The 21885-nt window shown below is 35.8% G+C and overlaps 1 protein-coding gene across 3 annotated transcripts; it reads right to left on the bottom strand.

Moving 5' to 3' along the window:
- Positions 1–740: 740 nt before the first annotated feature.
- On the bottom strand, positions 741–21546 carry LRRCC1 (leucine rich repeat and coiled-coil centrosomal protein 1). Of its 3 annotated transcripts, XM_012571933.5 has the most exons (20): positions 21407–21546; positions 19609–20200; positions 19326–19531; positions 18900–18965; positions 17997–18164; positions 15959–16128; positions 15649–15858; positions 14633–14835; positions 13738–13897; positions 13264–13412; positions 12018–12222; positions 9568–9707; positions 7977–8178; positions 6698–6883; positions 5335–5509; positions 4478–4641; positions 3406–3614; positions 3089–3226; positions 1635–1770; positions 741–1029 (listed from the first exon to the last, which is right to left on the bottom strand). In XM_012571933.5, the coding sequence occupies exons 2-20, from the start codon at positions 19683–19685 to the stop codon at positions 898–900; spliced, it is 3096 nt and encodes a 1031-aa protein (XP_012427387.4). In that variant the 5' UTR covers positions 19686–20200; positions 21407–21546; the 3' UTR covers positions 741–897. The 3 variants fall into 3 exon arrangements, with proteins under 3 accessions (XP_012427387.4, XP_041569883.2, XP_072780900.1); XM_041713949.2 differs by lacking the exon at positions 7977–8178 and having other exon boundaries at positions 9615–9707; XM_072924799.1 differs by lacking the exon at positions 19326–19531.
- Between the last annotated feature and the right edge of the window lie 339 nt (positions 21547–21885).

Genomic DNA, 21885 nt, shown 5'->3' with positions numbered 1-21885 from the left:
AGCAAATGAAGTAAACACCTGAGTACTGCAGAGATGGTAAAGCCTCTACCATGAAATGTGTAACAATATATTAATGTAAGGGTTATGTTTTCCTTCCATATGAAGCTCTTAGGCTATTATTTCCTTCTCTTTCAAAAGCCTGGTAGGGAGCCTATTGCTGTGGAGAAAACCAAACTATGCTGCCAAAAAGGCTACTCTAAGTTGCAGGAGTTGCACATTCTCCAATAATGGCAGATTAAACCTGTTTTCAGGTACAAGAAAGATGGAGAGTCTATTTACAGGGGCATGTTGTGACAGCACAAGGGAGAATGGTTTTAAACTCAAAGACAGTAGGTTTAGATTAGCTGATAGGAAAAAATTCCTCACTGTGAGGGTGATGAGGCACTGGAACACCTTGTCCAAAAAGGTTGTGAATGCCCCATATCTGGAAGTATTCAAGGCCAGGTAGGATGGGGCTCTGAGCAACCAGGTCTAATGGAAGGTGTCCCTGCCCATGACAGGGATGTTGGAACTGGATGATCTTTAAGGTCCCTTTCAAAACAAACCCTTCTGTGATTCAGCATTCTTGGTTCTCTCATTATGAGAATCTTTACCTCACTGAAGCAAAGCTTCAAGGTTTTGACTTGGAACTTTCTGACTTCCTTTTCTGTTATTAAACATGCTAATTCCTAATTGCATATGATGCTTTTCACCTATACATGTTTTGACCCATTTTGAGAGCAGTTAAAAATAAACAAAGGTTAGAAATAACTATTTATTATGAAAATAATGCAAAAACATTTATCTGCTCTCTGAACTATCAAAATATACAACAAAGACTTAATTCTCTAGAAAACAAAGAAAAGTGCATTGTAGCAGACAAAACTGCTTGTGTAATATACATTTTTTGTATAAACATTAATACTCTTCAAAGTCTTGTTGAATATCATTCAGTGCATGTGTCAGTCGTCTTATTTTATTTTCCATGGCTTTCTTATTGCTTGCCATTTCTTGCAGGAGCTCCCGCATTTCTTCTTCAACAGAGTAGACCTGAAAGAGCACACGGTGATGAAGTAGAATTCTTGCTTTTCTTAACACACCTAAACCCATATAATCTTGGCAATTTTTAACACTGACAAGCAATGTAAGATTATATGCTTAGGTTTGAATATGCAATGCATTACTCTTGATACTGGATGCAGAAGCAGAATTTTTTCTTTAAAAAAATGTATTAATCTGCTAGGAGGTAGCAAGTAGTGTATCAATACAGAAAACTTATTATGGAAAAAAGCACCAGTTGTCATGTTAAGGAAGAATGCAGTACATACAGAAGCAGTAACAGTTAAGGTTGGCATAGGTGAGTTAAATGGATTATCTGGCATAGATAATCATTACTCTTGCCTGTATGGATATGTTTAGCTATTGATTCATAACAGCTGCATAGCATGGAGCTTCACTTTGCTTGAATATAAAACATTACAATGGCACAAGTCTAGAGATTTTCTTGCTGTGCAAAGACTGAGTACTAAATCAGGACTGTTTCCATCCAGTCAGCCTGATAGATTCAAACAGGAGGCTTCCCAGCACCACTCTTTTAGCAGCTGTAGAATAAAAATGGAAATATAATAAATGTATAAATTTCATATTAAAATTACTTTCTCATTTGCTGCTTCAATTTGTTTCTCCTTTTCATTTTCCAGGTGCAAGAGTTCTTCCTGATGTGCTGCCAACACTGACTCAAGTTGTTTTCTGAAAGCATTATCCATTTTATGAAGCTTTTCCACAGCAATCCTAAAAAAATCATTGAAAAAAAAATCACGGTCCTGCAAACAACTGAAGTGTTTTGGTTTGTCCAGTTGGGCCTTTGATAAGGTTTTAATAACTTAAGCATGAAGACAATTCTATATTGGCATCAGAAGTGTCCTGTTTTCCCAAGTACAAGTTCTAGCTTTATGCACTGTGTTTAGGACCTCTAGCATTCTCTAAGGAGAGGCATTTAATCCCTAGCAAAGGATAGGAAGATTAGGGCTTGCTACTGTCAACATGGACAAGAACTCTACCTATTTTCAAACATCTCCTTATGCTTTTGGTTCCCAGAAGTGAATGAACTGTGTGATCCTGTGAATAGCCTATGAGCCTGTGTCTCACAGAACTAGAGAAGCGTCTCCTTCACCATAAAGAAATGTTTCTTTAACTCCAAGCAAATTCTGCTTATAAGGGATAATTCTTAAATATGTAGGAACAAAATGCAAGGCAATTTTATACAATTAATTTACAACAAAATTCTGAAACAAACCAGAATTATTTAGAACAAAAATTTCAGTTTCACAATTGATCTTCTGACAGTTTCAAACCCCAATACTATTGACTATTTGAAGTAGTTGGTTTTGTTTGGCTTTTTTGTTATTGTTGTTGCTGTTGATTTGTTGTAGTTCTGTTTTTTCTTTTTATGCAGTCTTATTAACTAGCTGGTATTTTCCCAAGAATTGTTGGGAGAAAGGAAGAAAAACATGAGAAGGGGGCCAAAGAATAAAGTAAAAATCGTCAGTTTAGCAAACTTCTCCATCATTCCAGAAGCAAATGAAATAATTTTTCAGTTTATGAGTACTTGTTTCTGTATCATCTCATACTTAACTATTAATTGATTGAAGAGATGGACAGTAAGAAGAACAAGAAAATAAATTTAAAATCTTACTATTTGTATGGGACAAGAATGACAGTTAATTTAGAAACAGTCTGTCACAGACTGAAATAGTGATTAACAGACACCAAGTTGGGCAGGAATGTTTATCTGCTGGAGGGCAGGAAGGCTCTACAGAAGGGATCAAGGCAGGTTGCACTGATGGGATGAGGCTAATTGTATGAGGTTATTTTCAAAGAAAATGAAAGTTCAGATGCTGAATGCTGTAACTTAATGCCAATTCCACAAAGTAAGTCACCCTATAAAGCAAGAATTCCTTCTAGGCCCAGTTTGTAACTGGGCTCACCGGGTAGTTAAAAAGGTATTACACATTCTTTCACCAAAAAAATCGAGTATTTCTGCACAGTTATGAATAGTACAACTCTACAATAATTGAGTAGTCACAAAATAAACAATTAAAGTATTCACCTCTGAGTCTGAAGACTTTTATTTCTCTCTTCAATCAGCTTCTTCTCTTTGAAATCAAAGTTCTCCTTCATTTGTTTAACCTGCACCTCCAGCTGGCTTAAAAGCTCTGCTTTACCTTGCCACCTCTTTTTCAGTGCACTGAAAATAAAATGCACATATTTACAATGAATGTAAATACCACTTCTTAGGAATGCAGAAAAATTTCTCATACTTCCATTTTTCCTCATTTCTGCAGGTTTTAATAGCAAGCAAGAATAACTTCAGAGCAGTGTTGCATACAATGATCCCAAAGAATTATTGTGATTTGTATGTATCACCTGTGTGCATTCTTAATGTCATCAAGTTCTACTTCTTTTTCTTCTAGCAGTTGCTTTAATTCCTCTTTTCTTTCATTTTGCCTTTCTAAGTTTTTCATTAGCTTTTCACATTCAGCAACTTTTTCATCCAACTGTATTTGAAGCAATTTCAGAGCTTCCCGATTTTCTTCATGGTGTTTTTTGATTTGTTTATCTTTTTCTTGTAAGCCCTTTAGAAGATAAGTATTTTAGAATACACAAACTCCCTTTATTTTATTATTACCCCCTTAAGAGTATGTGTTTAGTCTATGATGGAATAAAGCAGAGAACAACATAAAAGTTTACTCTTCTGAATGTAGGAAGAACACTTAGTAAAGCGATAGTCAGTTACTTAATCTTCATCTGAAAGAAGTCTGAATTTTAAAAAAAGCCATCAAAACATAAATCTGAAGTTGAAAGTAAGATAAGAAAAAAGTTATTTTGAATTCTTATTCTACAAAAGAGTTACATAAACAACTTACATGTAAGTCACTGAGCTCACAATCTGTGTAACAATGACTAATGCATCTAACTTTGTCATAACATGCTATAAAATTTTGATTATTAAGCTAAAGTTTTAATTCTCTAAATGAGATAAATGGAATTATTTGGACAAAACATATTACTTCTGCTGCCAAAATACTATTTTACAAGAACAAAATAAATTTAAAATATTTATGTTGTAAAATAAATGTAAAGCAAACTTTTAAAAATGATTTTTCCTTTTATTTTAAACACTCAAGAAGAGTTATGCTATCCTAGTTTCAACTCTCTCAAAATCATTATCAAGAATAAACTGAAGCAAGGCAAAGAGAAGAAAGTCTGTACATAAATATAGCTCAGTGAGAGATTCAAAGTAGCATCACTTTGCATCTATTTAATAAAAAGCCCTCTTCTGCTCTCAGTGAAATGAATTGCCACTGACAGCCTGATTGTGATTTGTGAGTTGGAAAACTACAAGTGCAGACTCAGCTTTTATCAAAGGGTTTGTGACAGTTAAAATTAAGACTTGCAATGAAAGTTAAGCACACAAATTGTCAGATATGGCACTTACTTCTTTTAGTCTCCTAATTGTTTCTGTCTGATCATCCACTATTTTGTTTTTAATTTTTATGGTATCACTGTCCTGTTCCTTTTGCTTTTTTAATGTGACAATCTCATTTGTTAAAACTTCAATTTTTGCTTCCAGTTTACCCCGATCTTGTGCAAGATGAGCTCCTGGACAAAACAGGATATTGATTTCAAGATGTGGAATGTTGGGAGATTGAGCTGGGGGAAGCGAAGGTAAGAACCTTACAAACCACAGGTTTGGCTGTTTTGCCCATTGGAAACACTGGAGGGATTTAATTTGTGGGTAAGTAACACTTAAGAGGAAATGCAGAACTGAAGGTCTGTGTTTTATCCTTTTTGAAAACTTCTCTGAAAAATAGTTGACAGTAATTCTTACACACCCTTAAAGACCACAAGGTGGTGCTGAATCACAGGAATAGAGAAAAATAAAAAATGCTCAAATTTTTTCCCAGCATTTAACACTCTTTTAAGATATATACTGAAATTTCTATATGAGATTTCCCTGCTAGATAAGAAGCATTACATAACATTATTTACAGATCCTTGTTTTTCTAATTTCATGTTTAAAAGTTCTTTGTACGACTTCATGGCATTTTCACATTTTCAGGAAACAGATAAACTGTATTCACATCTGACTCCCACAGCTGCTATTAGAGATCCTCTATCAGACCATGTGCCACAAAACATCTATTTTTGCACATCATCTTTACAAGTGGATAAGATCAGGAAGGCATCCAAGGACCTTGTAATGATTAAAACTCTCTTGGAGTGTTTATTTGAATAAACATAAGATACTGAACACCATTTTTTCTGCAAAAGAAAAAAACCCCACTATTTTACCCTGTTCTGCCAACTCCTGCCCCCATATTTTTCTTTCCATTTTTAATCCATCAATCACAGATTCCTGCGCTGTCAGCTGGGAAATAAGTTTTACATTTTCCTTTTTTAGAAGTTCAACTTGAACAGCCTTTTGTTTGTCCTCCTCAATCACAGTTTCAAGTTCTCCAGTTCGACACTGTATGAACAAACATTAGGAAAAGACAGTAAGATCATTTACAAAAATATGCAAAATTTCAAATCAATACTAAGGGGTTAGGAAACACCAAATATATACACCAAATTAAGTTAACTGAGAAATATCCTCCTTGCATTCAGGGCTCTATCTGCATCTCATTCCACTTGTGAAACACAAATGTTTGCTTCAAATAGATATACTCCAATCCCAGAAAACTGTAAAGCTGATTTCTAAATATTGTCATCATAAAAACCTGTCATTAATGTAATCATAAAAACCTGTTTAGAGTTATAAATGCACAAGTCAAGAAAAGCAAAAGATAAAGTAAAGATATTAAAAACTGAATCAGAAGACAACAGAAGCTGGGATTGTACTTTCACTTCCAATGAATGTATCTTCAATTATCGAAGCTACATTTAGTTTTACAGATTACAGCCATTTAATATAGGTATTTTTCAATATTGTTCTTGAAAGCGTCACTGACTGGCAGAATCATATTCTGTAGAACAACAAAATGTTTGGGCACCCTAACAACAACATGTAGAGGATGGATTAGAAACAGCTGTGCAGGGATTGTACCCCACCCAAGTTTTAGCACAAAGCTGGACTGGATCACACAACCATTTAAAAGTTATGCCCTTTAAATTTAAAACAATTATTTGTAGATAATAGACTAGTATTAGAATATGTTACCACAAAGCAACTGTGCCCACAGTATTGAAGATTAAAAACTGCCATTTAGTAGATAATGAATAACACTTCTAATATTATACAACTAGGAGATACTAAGCTGCTAATAACTACACTGCATTATTTGTTCAATTACAGTTTTACCTGGTATAAGTGACCAATGCAAAAGCATGTTCCACTTCTTTGAATTTATAAGGGTCAGGGCTATTAATGTAGTTTTGATTGACCAACTGATACATACAAACTGCTACTGCTCACAGGGCAAGGAGTGCACTTTCCAAAACATGAGTGAGTCAACATTTTTCTATATGAGGAGCAGTGTTTGTGAGAAATTGAAGTGCAAGATGCAAGAATAAAGGCTGACACACACTACTGGGTTTTAGTGCAATAGGAAACCTGTGTCTTTTAGTTTATCAAGCTTGTATGGAATCATTAACTTCTATAGATGAAACATCACAAAAAATAACCTATGTAGTTGAAATGTTTTGAAACAAATACCTTTAGGTTTGCTGTAGCTTCTTCGTTTGATTTTGTTAATTCTGCAATTTTTGCTTTCTGTTCTTCCACTAAATTTGTCAGGTCTTGGATCAGACTTGCCATTTCTTTTTCCCTTTGTTCCAACTCAAACAGGTCTTGTTTGTGTTCAGCTAGATCAGCAGAAGCTTTTTCAAACCCTTGTTTTACCTAAAATGTTATAAGACAAGACTTGAAAAATGCTAACATTTGGTAAAAAATGTGCATATATAAACATAACTGACATTTGAATTTCAAGTGAAGACAGAGAAATTCATCAACTCTATAAGAAATTAGTGAATATCTGAAACCAGTTTTCTCCTGGTTTGTTCATGAAACTACAAATTGAAAAACTGGTTCTACCCAGCTGCGTATTTGTAAAAAAACCCCAAACCCAGCAAAACATAACAAAAAACTCCAAACAAACCAAAAAAAAACCACACACAGAAAAAAAAAAAAAAACAAACATGGCTGGATGGGAAGCAGAACAGAAAAACCATACTTGGGAGCTAAAAACAATGCCTTGATATAAATCTCATTGTTAAAACTGACATTAAAATTGCAAAAGAAAGACAAAGTTAATTCCAGATTTTTTTTCTTGCAACATAAAGATTTGAAGGGTAAAACCCCTGTCTTTTCTTTCCCCTCTTCTCCCATCTATTTAAAACTTATTTAAAACCAAGTTTAAAGACAACGAAGTTTAAGGTGAAGAATTTAATATTTTATTTAACAGATAAAAAAATGTAAATACTAGCCACAGAAATAAATTCTCTAAGGAATTTAGCAAGCAATTTTTGAATTTGAGTATCAAAATGTATATCCAAAATTAAATATTGAAAATTTACACAATCAGGAACTATATACTAAACACACTTGTATATATATTTAACAATAATCTTATCCAAACACAAAACAAAAAAGAGGTTTTACTGTAATTGAATAGAAGGTCAACATATTTTAAAAGAAATTAATAACATCAGACAGAAGGGGTTTGTTAAATTTCTTTTGATCAAGTTCTACATATGAACAAAAATGCTGGTCTTTTTGAATGCTGACTTGGCATTTGCTGTCATTGTTCTAATCACTGATATTTCAAACCTTTCTACCAGTATTTTTGCATGAATCCTTGGAGCAAAGATCATAGGGATAAAAAACCAACCCAACAAAACACTAAAAACCACACCCAGAATATCTGCCCAAACTCACACATTTAAGAGAACTACAACCCCTCCTAGTGTGAGATGAAATGTTCTCTTAGTCTTACTTCTTGAAACCTTTTTGCTTCGATAGTTAAAGCTAAACGAAATTCATCTTCTAACTCTCTGTACTTCTGGTTTGACAAGTCAATTTTCTCCTGCAATTCTCTAACACACTGTTCATGCCTCTGCTCCTCTTTAGCCACTTCTTTTGACAAAGCGTCTTGAAATTCAGGTCCATTTAAAGCAACTCGGGTTCCAAGTTCTTTCCTGAAATTACCAAGCATACACTTGAGACATGAACTGCAGGATGTCATAAAGCTGTTTTAATTCATTTCCTTGGTCTCACTGAAGAAGGATAATGAATTACATAATAAATGGAATAAATTCCTTCATCTTATAGATAGCCTTCAGTTTTCTCTTACAATGGCCCCAGCATGAGGAAAATTCCATTGACTACTGTTAAAAACACACAAAGGTACAGCCTTACTTTTTAATTCAAACATTTGTAGAAATTATTCAATTGTGCTTTTGCTGTCATTTAGCACTTGTTTGCTTTGCTGTTAACAAACATCTGGAAGTGACATTAGAATCAGAGAAAAGCCCTGTACAGCCAGACACCCACTTCTGTAGTCAGTCATTCCTTTCACACTCACCCAACAACTGCTGCTATTCACTCATACCCAAAACCTGAAAAGCAGCAGCAGCAGGGACCTAAAAGGACAATGTTGAAGCAAATGTACCCTCTACTTCAACACTACTCTGTTCATCTACTTTAAAGCAAAAAATATGAACCAAAATATTCACTGTCCTTCACATTATATCTTCTGGAGCTTTATGAGGTAATTGTTCAAAGATCTCAAAACAAAGCTGTAAGAGTCTTCCCATCTAAACCTGCAATTTTCTTTGTATCTGAATACATTTTCCCTTGTACAATTTAGCAAATGTAACCAGCTTATTTTATTAATAACCTTCCTTTATATATAGTATTATAGTATTATATAATGCTATACTTCATGGTATTCTTGATATAGTTTGTACACATATTTGACTGCATTAGCTGAACATCATAGAACTTAGCCTCAAGTATTCTCCAAAAAAGGGAAATTTTCATAGAGGAAAACAGCCAGCCAAGTAACTCACACTCCACCCAACAAGCAAGGTACTGCAGAGGCTGACTAATTTTTTTGAGCACTTTGTATTATTGTAGCATATGCAGCTCTTCAGACAGTAATTCAAATATGATAATATTTTTATCTGATTATTCCTGGATTACAGATCAAGTATTTAAAATAAAGAATTCAGCAATATTGTAAGATAAAAACTTTCACATGAAAGGCTGGAAGTTGCCTACATGAACTTATGAGTCAGGAATCTACAAGATATTCTTAAATATCTTGTAGAGATATTCTTAAATAGATATTCTTTAATATTCTTAAATAGATATACAAGATATTCTTAAATATCTTGTAGAGCAAGAAAATGTATGGGAAGACATCTACGTTTTTACAAAGACCATCTCTCCCACTAATCAAAAAACTCCAAAACAAACCAAACCAAAACAAAATCACATCTCTTATTTAGAACACATTTTAAAAAAACATGTTGGTAACACAAGCATCTCTATTAACATGTGAAAAAAAAATAATTACCCCATACCTTTGCTCTTGCTCTCTTAATACAAGAAGCTCATGTAGTTGTTTTACCTTCTCCTTCTGTTGTCGGACAGATATTCTCAGTAATTGTACTTCTCTTTCATTTGCTGATGCTTTAAGCTCTGCTTCTTGCACCTGTTTCATCTGTGTCATAAAGACAAGAGCAAGATTTTCTTAAAACTCTGATTTAATCTTCATGTTTTATACTAGAACACAAAGGAATAGGTGCTTTCTAAGAGTTTTTTGTTTGGGGTTTTTTGCTTGTTTTTTTCTTAATATATTTTAAGACTTGAAGAAATTTAAGACAAGATGTTTAAAATAAAGCCTTAACTTTCTACAACTCAAAAAGCAACCTTAATAAAGAACAAAGGGCAGTTACTTCATTTGTAAAGAACTTGAAGGTGCCCTGAAGAAGTGGAAGAAATGCATTGGCAGAACGATTTCCTCAATTAGAAACTTTTACTGTAATACATTTTTAGATTATTCAACATTACCTTCATTTTTTTAACACTTCGCTTTATAAAAATCTCTGTCTTTCTGATTTGTACTGTTTAGAGTTGCTGAACGGAGCTGCTTTCTAATCATGTTACAAAGAATGTAGACTCAGTTTAAACACCAGATGGCATACTCCTCATTTTCCATTCAATGCAAGCTTTTATGAGTAATTCCATTTTATAGACTTAAACCTTTTAAATATTAAACTCTTTTCTGATTCAACATGAAGAAAGAAGATATGAAAAAAGTTATAAAAAAGGTTTTGATTACTCATTAAATGGTAATTCAAAATCAGGACACTTCAGAAGGCTAAGTTCTTATCTTCTATGTTAAGCATTTTCATGAATAGTTTAATGAGTAACTTTTAGACACATCACACTGTATTTCTTTGTTTTGTGGAAGAAGTGAAGCAGTTCTCTCCTAAACTGAAGCACTTAAAAATGTCAAGCAAGAACGTATTTTGACAAAAATGTCAAGGAAGAACGAGGGAGTAAGGTACACATTTAGATGCATAGTAAACTTACTCATCTTTAATCCCTTCAAGAAGTCATCTAGTAATGCTGACTGAAGGCCTTAAATAGTGCTTGCTACGTGGAGTAACCATAATTTAGCACTGAAAGTAACTGCCAGGATATATAATGAGAAAGCTCTATGAAATATTCTAGAATTTCTTAATCTAATCTTGGAATTGATAAAATAGGCCAAAGGTATATTAAATCTGAACATTGAAAAAGAGGATTTAATTTTGAGAACATCATGATTATTCTTTGAAAAATAATTATTAAGGAGTATTTGCTACAGGATCTTAAAGACAGGAACGAAGATCTTCCCTTAATAAAAACAATGTTACTACCACCAAAAGAGATGACTTATTTCTATAAACTCATTGAAGGAAAAATAAAGGCCTCATACATCAGTAAGGTGTTTCCATTCTTACAGGATAGAAAAACCACACACATATGCAAATCCCACTCTCCTGTTCCCCAAATCACTAAATTTAGTACTTTTCAAACTGACAGGCAGATACCTGATTTAAACTGAAGGTCACCTGTACATTCTATAATAGCTCCAGGGTATCTACAGCTAAGGAAGAAATGGAAGAGCCACTCAAGTGCCCAAAGAGGAGCCTAAAGTAGAGGGTGTCTTGGATGGTACTTTGCCGTTTGTCAGGACACTCCCAGATTTTCAGTCCTTTCAGGGAACCTAAACAACAACACTCGCTAGACTACTACACTATCAAAGACTTTTCAGGATGGATGTGTTAAGATTCATTTTCTCTATGTTCAGTGACACAGGAATGGACTAACATAGGAATATAAGCAAACAAAAGGAGTAGATATTGGAGGACACTGAAAATTCAGCAATTAATTTCTCAGAAAGAAAACAGTGGCAGTATCTGGTCCAGCATCTTGATCTTATATAGTTGTACACTCAACAAAGAGCCTCTGACTACAAAAGCATCATTATCTTCTCCAGCTGTAAAAACAAAACCAAAAAATTCCAAACAAACACAAAACATCACACAAACTAACCAGCATCTTTAATGTTCTCAGCAATTACTGTCTTGCTCTGGTTGCAATTAAAAGCATTTAATTCTTCAGACCAGTGAAACGAACAGAACCACGACCTTTCCAGTCGTAAGATGTCTACTGATTTTAGCAACTTTAAAAACTTGTCTTTATCACTCTGTGCTTTCAGAAAATATCAACTCTCAGTGTAAAGTACATAGGACACGTTCTCCTTTATCTTAAGGCCACCATAAAATTTATATTTATAAAATACATTAATTGACAATTAAAATGGATACCAGTTTTTAATTACTACTATGCAGAAAAAAGCCCCAGGTTTTATTGTGAAAAACTCAGACTCAATGTTGGTAAAATCTACTATTTCTTTGTATTCAGGACTATGGTAGCTACCCTGTTGCCATGGCATTATTTACTCATGAAAAATACTTACCTCTGCTGCTCGTTGCTGCAATCTCTGAGTCTCCATCTTGGACAGTGTTTCTTCTAAAGCATGCATGGCCCTCTGATATTCTGCTTCTTTATTTTTTGCCTGATTTAGCTCATTAGTAAGTCTTTCAGTTTCACCTTTCAACTGTTGAACATCTGCTTGCAATCTTGCTTTGGCATCTCTCTCTTCCAATATCAATTCCTTTAACCTGAGAATAAACACAATAATGTTGTATTATAAACATTTTACTTGTAAGTTTCATGCCAAATAGATTGAGAAAAAGGCATTAGTAGCTGTTTTAGCAACATACCCTCTTTTTTACTGAGTTTTACTATTTATAGCACTGTCACATTAAACTGTTTAAAAAGACAAACTATTACTTAAGTCATATGTAGCATTACTATATGGAGATTCATTTTAAAAAACTTCAGATGGAGACAACCTGACAGATACATCTTTTAGGAAATGACATTCCAGTATTACTTTGCTTTACAGGAATGTCATAAGCCTCCTATAGAAGTATAAATGTAGATGGGCATAAAATTAAGATTGGAAAAGTGAACCTAAAACAAAAAGGGGAAAAAAGGGAAATATTCACAGTCAGTCATGGATGGTAACTCAGGAAGCATGTAGCTTGGTTTCTCCTAAAATAAAGAAAATATAGCTTTGATAAATACAATACAGTTAAGAAAAAGCCAAATGGAGCAGACATCTCCAAAAATGAGATCTTTTTGAAAAAAAGGCTGCTGCTCAGAACACACAAGGATGGTGACAGCCAGCTCTCTGAAGATGTGCTAGGCCTGCCCTGCACAATACATTGCCTATAGGGCAGTTCTAGCTTGCCACAAACATTTCTGTTCTAATGTGCTGTGCAGAAAAAAGGAAAGAACGCTCTAGGTGTATGTGGAAAGGGAGACTGGGACACAGAAGGCAGAAGTATGATATGGGACAGCTACTAGAGCTTGAACTGAAGGTATAGTTATGATACAGATTGTTTGGGAAATAATAGCTAGAAATGGAGGAAATGGAGGAAAGTGGCATACTGATACTGTTCTATGACAAGAACAAGAAGAAAGCTGCAGAAGGGAATTTCACTAGGTAATACAGAGAAAAATACTAGCACTGGTTCTTGATGCCGTATTTTCCAAGTATTTTAAAGCTGTCCCTGTTTCTTAAGCTTATGAAATGAATTACTGGAAACTAAAAAAAAATCACAACAAACTCTTATACTATAGCATTATTTCCCTACCTGTCTCTAGTGAATACAGCCATACTCTGAATATTCTTTTCTTCTTTTGCATGCTCCTGTAGCTCACTGATATGCGCTAATAATTTCTTCTCTGCTTGTTCTGCTTTCCATCTCCTTTCTTTCTCCTGATCCAGTTCTTGAATCAGTGCCTTAGCAAAAATGCGATAAGCATCAACTTACTAGGAAACATTCAAACATAGCCAAAAATGACAAACAATATTGATAATTGTAGAAGATGACTTTTTTGTCTTTCTGGAATTCATGGATGACAAAAGAAAGTGCAAGCAACCAGGCCAAAAACGCGCATAAAAGTGAAATAAAATACATCCTCTCCCAGCTGGCACTACAAGAACTGCACTACTTTTGATAATATCTAAATGCAATTATTTTTGTCACCTCCAGTTTTAGTTTGACCAGGAGACATGCTTGGCTTCAGATGATGATATATTTAACTTGAAATGATGCAAAACCTACTCGGTATGTTGATTCCTCTATGTGATTTGAATTACATTCTTCTACTTTTTCCATATTGCTCTGTCTTCCAGTTAGTATTTCAGCTTTTCTTCCCACTACTTTAAAATGTGAGTCATTCTGACTGGAGCATGGACACTTTGAGGAACTCTTCTTCTCTTCCCTATATGCAGAGTTTGAAGAATAACAGTGGACACTTTTAAATGAAAAAAGATTTACAGCTCAGTGCAACAGCTAAATACTAGAGAGTTCAAAACCATTTAGATAATAATTTGCAATCAGACCACAGAAGCAGCTAAATTCAAATATTCAGCCCTAAAAAGAAACTTACAAATAGTAGATGCTGCCTAAAACCATCTCATGATCACATAGACACAAAATTATTTTAGAAGAGTAGAGTAGCTGTAGCACTGCAGTGGCTGACTGAACAAATATATTCCAACTTCTATTGTGTTATACTCATCACTTCTGGTATTTACTATATAAATCAAACAAATTACTATGGCATCCTCAGCTTCATCAAGAATATATATTCTTAACCATTTTTCTGACACCATGAATATTTTATTTTTTAATTACTCAGTTCCATTTGCAGAGAATTCTTTTGTCACCACAATTTAAAATAAAGATGGAAATTTTGAAAGTGTTTGTTTTGGAATTTTCAGTTCAATTTCCTTCTCACCTCAAGAAAGAAATGGTTCATATGGAGAAACAATTGAAGGAAGCCTCATTCTATGTGGAAGCCTCATGAGTAGCTACTCATTTTCAGGGCACTATTAACTGACCTGATTTACTCAGCCTACCACTTTCAGTGAAATGCTTCAAGTTAAAACTATGTTCATGCTTAACAATATTCAGTTGAATTCGTTTTGGCTTTGTATAGTAAACACTGGGATACCTGACAGTTATTTTCTTCTTTAGATGACTTGCATGACCTTTTGTAGATAAGGCAGTTTTATGGTAAGTGGGGATCTTGCTTCCTTTCATGACCTTTCTGTTGTTCTCTTTTCCACTCTCATTTTCACTCTCAGAAGTTGGATCTGTGTCCCTCTTAGCTTTGAGAGCACTTGGAGCAGCTTCCTGTCTTGAACTATCAGACACCTAAGAAGAGATCAAAGTTTTAGATACAAAGTTTACAATTTCTGATTGGCTAACACTTATTCAGGTGTAATTTTAAAAAAAGTTCACATAAAATAATTTGGACAAAAACTAAACAACTGCTTCCAATTCTTTACTTTTACAATCCCTTCCCTCCTTGCTGAAATATTTTGTTGTTTTAATGCCAAAGTAAACCCAGGATGCTTGAGAACACATAGTTGTTTCCTTTTGAAATACCTAAAGTTTGGTAAAATCCTTAGGCAGCTGGTGAAAAATGTAAAACAAACACAGCACTTATAACCAAAAAAGCCTTGTAAACATCAGTACCAAGCAAACCTGACAAACTTACGTTACGTATGTTAACAATACTAACTATATTGTGTGATAAGCATATCAGACCAAGTTGACCTATTGGTGAAATTAATTTTCACCAACTGTATAATCCAGGCAATTTGGTGCATTTCATGCTTTACTCTGTTTCAGTTAGTACACTGATGATTTCAGGATAAAAAAAACCAAACAAACAACATAAAAAGAATTTTCTAATACAACATGATCAGATAGCTCTGCTAGTCCCATACACTATGATTTTTATTCTGTATAGAATGATTCATGATACGAAGTTCAATCTTCAGTTTTAAAGACTTGTTTTTATTTTATTCCCAGCTTCTCAAAATGATTAAGAACACATTAGCACAGTTAGCCCATAATACCACTAGAAATGCTCGAGTCTGGTTCAGCAAATTTTTCATTATCAGAAAGGCACACTGTAACTTACAAACAAAACCTGCTGTGCAATCACAGAAAAAAAATCACCTTTTCCAGTATCTGTAAAATCTGTTCTTCTATTTTTTTAATCCTCATCTCACTGTGTATTTTATCAAGCTGGTCCTTCTCAGGTTCAGAAGATGAGACAAGCTCTGTGGAGGAGCTGGTGGCACCTTGCACTGGTATCCTCGTACGCTGCCGAAACTGAGCCAGCGCCTGGTCAATGTGTGGTGTCGCCAGTGGCAAGGGAACATTGTTCTGTCAGAAGAAAAGACAACTCTTGTAGCATTACTAAGTTGCACGCAATATAAAAATAGCATGTGTCAATTTTAAAACCAATACAGACAAACTGTGGCACCTGATCTCGGGTGGAAGGGCGCCCAGATGAAACAAAAGAGCTCAAAATGTCTTCTAAACACTGCAAATCTGACCAGTTTTCTTCTGCCAGGTCCACTGATTCACCAGAAAGATTTCTTCCATCTAGAGCTGTTAGCTGGGGCAATGACTGAAGAACAGTTTCTCTATAACCTTGAGGAAAAGATCACATTTAAATTGAAATCAACCTTACAAGAAGATGCCTGATATATTTTAAGTACCTCATCATCTTAAATGATTCATTGCATTTTTAATGTAAGAAAAAAAGTAGTGAGTTATCTACAATTGTCTCACCTTTCCCCACCCAAGGCTTTCAACAGACAACATTACAAATTAACTCAACTGGAAATCTGCCTGCCTAGTCCTGATCTACACAGGGACTTCCCAGCCACCATCAGCACACTGCAATTGCACAGAAAACCTTTCAACATCAGCCTACTGCACCCAAACAGTTGTAGCAAGTGCAAGGGCAGACAAATGTAATGGAAAAGCAAGTTCTGAAAGGGCTTAGTCAACTTCATCCTTTGTCAGTGAACGAAATAAGGCATTATGAAACTGTAAAGCACTGAAGTAAGCACTTTTAATTTATGAGAATTTGGGCTGCTGAACACTGCAGTTTTGAAAGTGCCACCACAGACATAGAGATGAAGAGGTACATAAATACTTGCAGAAGAAAACTAGTGGCATTTTCTAAGTTAATCAGATAACTTTAATAGTCCTGTTACTGTTTCTGTAGTGCCTGAATGTATTTGTAAAACACGATGAGTGCATTTAAAAACATTACTTAAAACCTTATTTGGCTGTCCTCAGTAATACCTGATATTTTTTTTAACCATACATACATTACACCTGTATCAATTGTATGCTCATGATATGATTGCTATTTTGAATGGTTGCAATTCCTACTGTCCTACTCTTTGAAATTACCTCTGAAGTCTTGCAAAAGCATCAATCTTTTACTTCTACCTTCCTGTAAGATTTTCCTCTTACATACAAAGAAAATAAAAAAACCCACACCAATATAAAATGCTACAATTTAATTTCTTTGAACTTAAGAGTGTAACATTTGAAAGGCCTGAAAAACCTACCCCCAAACGAGAAGCTCAAATGCAGCTGAAAGTGATATATCTACATGCATTCTCCAACTTGTTCCCAGCTGCCTAGTCAAACACCTGACACCTATTTGGGTGACAATGCTAATTACTGCAGAGGACCCTAGAGTCTGCCACTGCTAACCAAAGCCGGGGAAAAGCAGGAAAAGCTAACTGTTACTGATCTTTCTCTTGCAGTCTCTATCAGTAGAAGACTACCTACTTCCTGTGCCTGCCCGCTATCTGCAAGTTCAGTATCTCTATGTACATTCTTTGAGTTCTCCACCTTTCCAGCTTATAAATATTAATACTCATGTCCTTCCACTGGACCACATGGCTCAGAGCCCCATCCAACTTGTCCTTGAACGCTTCCAGGGATGGGGTATCCACAACCACTTTAGGCAACCTGTTCCGGTGCCTCACCATCCTCACAGTAAAGAATTTTTTCCTAATATCTAATCTAAACCTACTCCAGTTTGAAGCTATTCCTCCTTGTCCTGTCACTACATGCCCTTGGAAAGAGTGTCTCCCCTTCCTTCTTTTAGACTCCTCTCAAGTACTTCAAAGACACAATTAGGTCACCCTGAAGCCTTCTCTTATCCAGGCTGAACAATCTCAATTCTCTCAGCCTTTCCTCATAGGAGAGGTGCTCCATCCATCTAATCATGTTGGTGGCCCTCCTCTGGATTCATAAGTGAAATTGTTGAGCCTTATTGAAGTATACAATTTACAATTTTGAGAATATGCTGTTGTGAAAAAAAAAAAAAAGGATTTTTTAAAATGGAAAATGAATTCATTTTGACAGAACTTAGATTTCTGCAGGCTGGCCAGTTTACAAATGAATTTGCAAGCTTCAGTAAACGGCTCACAGCTAAAAGGAAATCACTTACCTAATGAGCACAAATCATGTAGGCAAGATCATATCCATACCTGCTACGTGACAAACTGGATTGGCTTTTCCATTTCGTTCCAGCGTGAGGTTTGTCAAACAGCGCAGCCCCTTCGTGCACTGAAGCAAGTGATTAATATTGCTTACACAGTTGCTGTGAAGGTCAATGTGGCTGATCTTATGTCTGGTTCCATGAAGGGATCGAAATCCTGGAAATTTCAGGAAAAAAAGCGAACAACCACAAAATAATGTTTTCTGCTACAATCCTAGACTATGGGGTTTAGAACAAATGGCATCTTGTTGAAAAATATTCAGTAAATAATGTACCATAACTAAAAATGATGGAACAACATTTGCTCCTATCCTTGTCTACATATTAATTACCTATGCTACTCTACCACCAAGTACAACACTTAAGCTACTATATGAGCTAACTTTAAAGAAACAGATTCATCTCCAGCTGTTAAGAAGCATGTAAAAATAAACCCTGGAAGTTTCATACAAGCTCACTAACAAAATTGTTACTAATGTTCTTTTAATTTTCTATTACAAGTTCTCTTGATTTTGCAGCATGAAATTGTAAGAACTACTCACCATTTCAACAGAGATATACAAGAGAACTTACATATCATATGTAAAGTTGCATTTTTGTTCTATAAAAATGAAAGATATAAATATTTTGGAAGTAAGTATGAAATTTACTGTATTACTTTCTGAATAAGCTTGGCCTCACCAAACACAGAAGAATATATTCCAGTTCAGAAAAATCTTTGGTGTTAAAAACTTTACAGCTGAGAAGAGCAGCAATTGCCACCTGTATTAGAATTATTTAGTGAATTGGCACTTGAAGTGCTAGAAACTTCTCAAAATACACTTGGTCATTTTTTCAAAATTAAAATGAGACAGATGCTTTGTATTCCACAGCACATGACAACATCACTTACCAGAGAGATCGTGTATGCGATTATATGACAAGTTCAGCATACATAAATTAAAGAGTTTTTCCAGTCCTAAACAAAATGAGGAGAAAAAATAGAAACAGTAGGATTTTCAGAGAATGCTTTGCTTTCATGAAACTCAAAGCTTGCAAAGTGAACCTTTAAAGATCATAACTACGAATTATGACATTAATCTATAATCATATTATAAAAATCATGTTTTTACTCTAAATTAAGGCATTTTGCTCTGATAAGGCTTACAAAGACTATACATACTCATCTTAAAATTTACTTTATAAAATGGCTAGAATATTAACTCATAATAACTTAGCATAACCTTAATTATATTCAAGCATTCCAGAAGTAAACCTTAAGTCGACTCTTAGAAAATCTTTGTAACTTGCTAAATGGACAGAAATAAACACTGCAGACCCTCCACTTTGGTTAGTAGGTTGCAGGACAAGCTCAGGGTACGCAGCTTAGCCAGGGAATCGAGCCCCTCAATGCGGCGGATCTGGTTTGATGAGAGATCCAAGTGCTGCAGATTCCGGAGGTGGTCGAGCCCTTGGATCCTGGTGATGAGGTTACAGTGGGCGTTGAGCGTGTGCAGGTCCGAGCTCAGGGACACATCTTTGAGGCTGCGGAGAGGAGCCCATGGTCAGCCGGCAGCTCGGCCCTACGCCGCGGCCCCTCTCCCCGGCCCGTCCACACTCACCTCTTAACGCCCTTATCCATGAGGCTGAGCTCGCCGGGGATCCCCGCCACCCCGCCGGGCCGCCGCGCTGACCGCATCTCGCTTCAATCCTCCCTCGTCTCCCACGGCAGCACTGCCCGCCTTAGGCCGGGACAAAACGCCTCAAACACCGCACGGCCCCGCCGCGCTCCGCCCCGGCCGCGTCCCGCTCCCGCCGCGGGGAGGCGGCGGGGGCGGGCCCGTGCCTCGCTGCGCTCCCGGCCGCTCCCCTGCCTGTCCCTGCCTGTCCCTGCCGCTTCCTGCCATGGGCCCAGGAAGGGGCCGGGTTTACAGACCGGACTGCTTTGCCTTCTTTTCGAGGGGACGCCGGGGCGGGGCGGCTTTGGTGTTTTTTAGAGCTCACCAGGTGTTAAGAGTTTCAGAGAATCGCAGAACATCCTGAGATGGAAGGAACACACAGGGATCATGGAAGGCCGTCGCAAGAGTCGCACCGTGTGCCTGAGAGCGCTGTGCAGCTCTGTCGGTCCTCGAACTGTGAGCACCTTCTGGGGAGCCTGATGCCGTGCCCAGCCACCAAGGGATAATGTCACTGAGGTTCTCTGAGATTAGGCAGCTTTGTCAGAAATAAAAAAAAAAAAATCCATATTAAGATGCTGTTTTGGAGATTCTGTGAATGCTTTTTTTTTTTTTTTTTTTTTTTTTACTAGAAACCGTACACTAGGATGATTACTGAAAAAAGTCAGTTGCATCTGTACTTTAAGATTGAATGTCCCATTGATTTGTTCTATGATAGTGATCCAAATACAGCTGTACGTGGCAGAATACAGAGAGCTGGAAGATTGCTGGATATCAAATAATATGTGTGCATTCACAGAGAAGGAGACTCAGAAAATAAAACAAGAAATTACTTATTTTAGCCATGTAAAACATATGCCATGCTGAATTTCCCAATCATGAATACTAGATAATTAATATTTTAATTATTAATTTTAATAATGCATGGTAAATGCATACTTAAATACATACTGCAATTTATGAAATTAATAAATGCAATTTAAAATGTATGCATGTTTTAGTAAGTAGAGGTGTGCTTCTTGTAAAACTACAATTTTTGTAGTCTATACAGTGAAAGTATTTAGTGAGTACTGCAGGGATTTGGAGAAAATGGAAGAATTTTCTTATTATTAGAAACTGCTCTGGGGCTGTAGTTTCTGTCACTGACCATGCTGCAAAGCTTCTGTGTGGTGAAGGAAACCCATTTGAGGTCATTGAAACAATTAAAAGAACAGTCTGTGCACATGCCTATTTTAGCCAAAGGTTTCTTACATGATGGCATATTATATAAACTAATTTTCAGATGAATTTATATTGTATTTGCGTGGAAATCCTACTGTTCAAGACTGGTGTAAACCACTGTGTCTTTCAAGTTGACCCCTGTAAAAGCATGAGTCTTGTTCACTGCACTGCTGAGCTTTGACCTGCAGGACAAAACTGGTTCTGAGACTTGACTGACAAAAAGTAAGAACTTCACAGCTAGGAGTTTGGGCACTTACCCCCCTTAGGGTCTATGCTGAGCTTCTTTTCAGTTAGCTTTCTTCTTTCTGCCCATTTTTCTCTGCATCTTTTAAACTAAATAATTGCATGTTTTGTACAAGAGTATATATATAGTATATATATATATATATATATAGTGTATATATATATATATAGTGTATATATATATATATATATATAATACGTCGACATCTGATTGAAGAGAAGCTAATAATACAAAATATACAACAGATTGATAAGTATGTAGAAAAATCAGCAGCCGCACCTTAAAAGGCATATGCCACATCGGTGTGAACTTCCGTCCTTCCTCTTTCTGTTCCACAGCCCCCGTGCAGAAATGAAAATTATGATACAGCTCTCCCTCACAACAGTGTCCAAAGATTAATGCCATCACAGGACATGCTTGAGTACTAGTCTAACAATTAGTGCTTAGAAAAAAACTGGGAAGAATACTTGTAATTTTCTTTCTAGGGTAGTGTTTAATGACTGAAGTATAAACAAGCTCTAATATACCCAGTGACTGATGAGATTTTGGCAAAACATACTAGTGAGCATTGGTTATCACTGTCCATTTTCTATATAGATGGTGGAAAAATAGTGCCAGGATGTTTATCTTAAATGTCCCTGTCACTGCCAATAATATATGGAAGGTTGATTTCTTTCCTCATGCTGCCATAGCCTTCCTCTTTCCCTAGCGTTGATGTAGAAGTCACATTTACTCACCTTTGTGGTTGTGTCTGAAGA

The sequence above is a fragment of the Taeniopygia guttata genome, chromosome 2, assembly GCF_048771995.1.
Source record: "Taeniopygia guttata chromosome 2, bTaeGut7.mat, whole genome shotgun sequence".
In the NCBI taxonomy this organism is placed as follows: domain Eukaryota; kingdom Metazoa; phylum Chordata; class Aves; order Passeriformes; family Estrildidae; genus Taeniopygia; species Taeniopygia guttata.
This window is presented reverse-complemented; position numbering and strand designations above follow the sequence as displayed.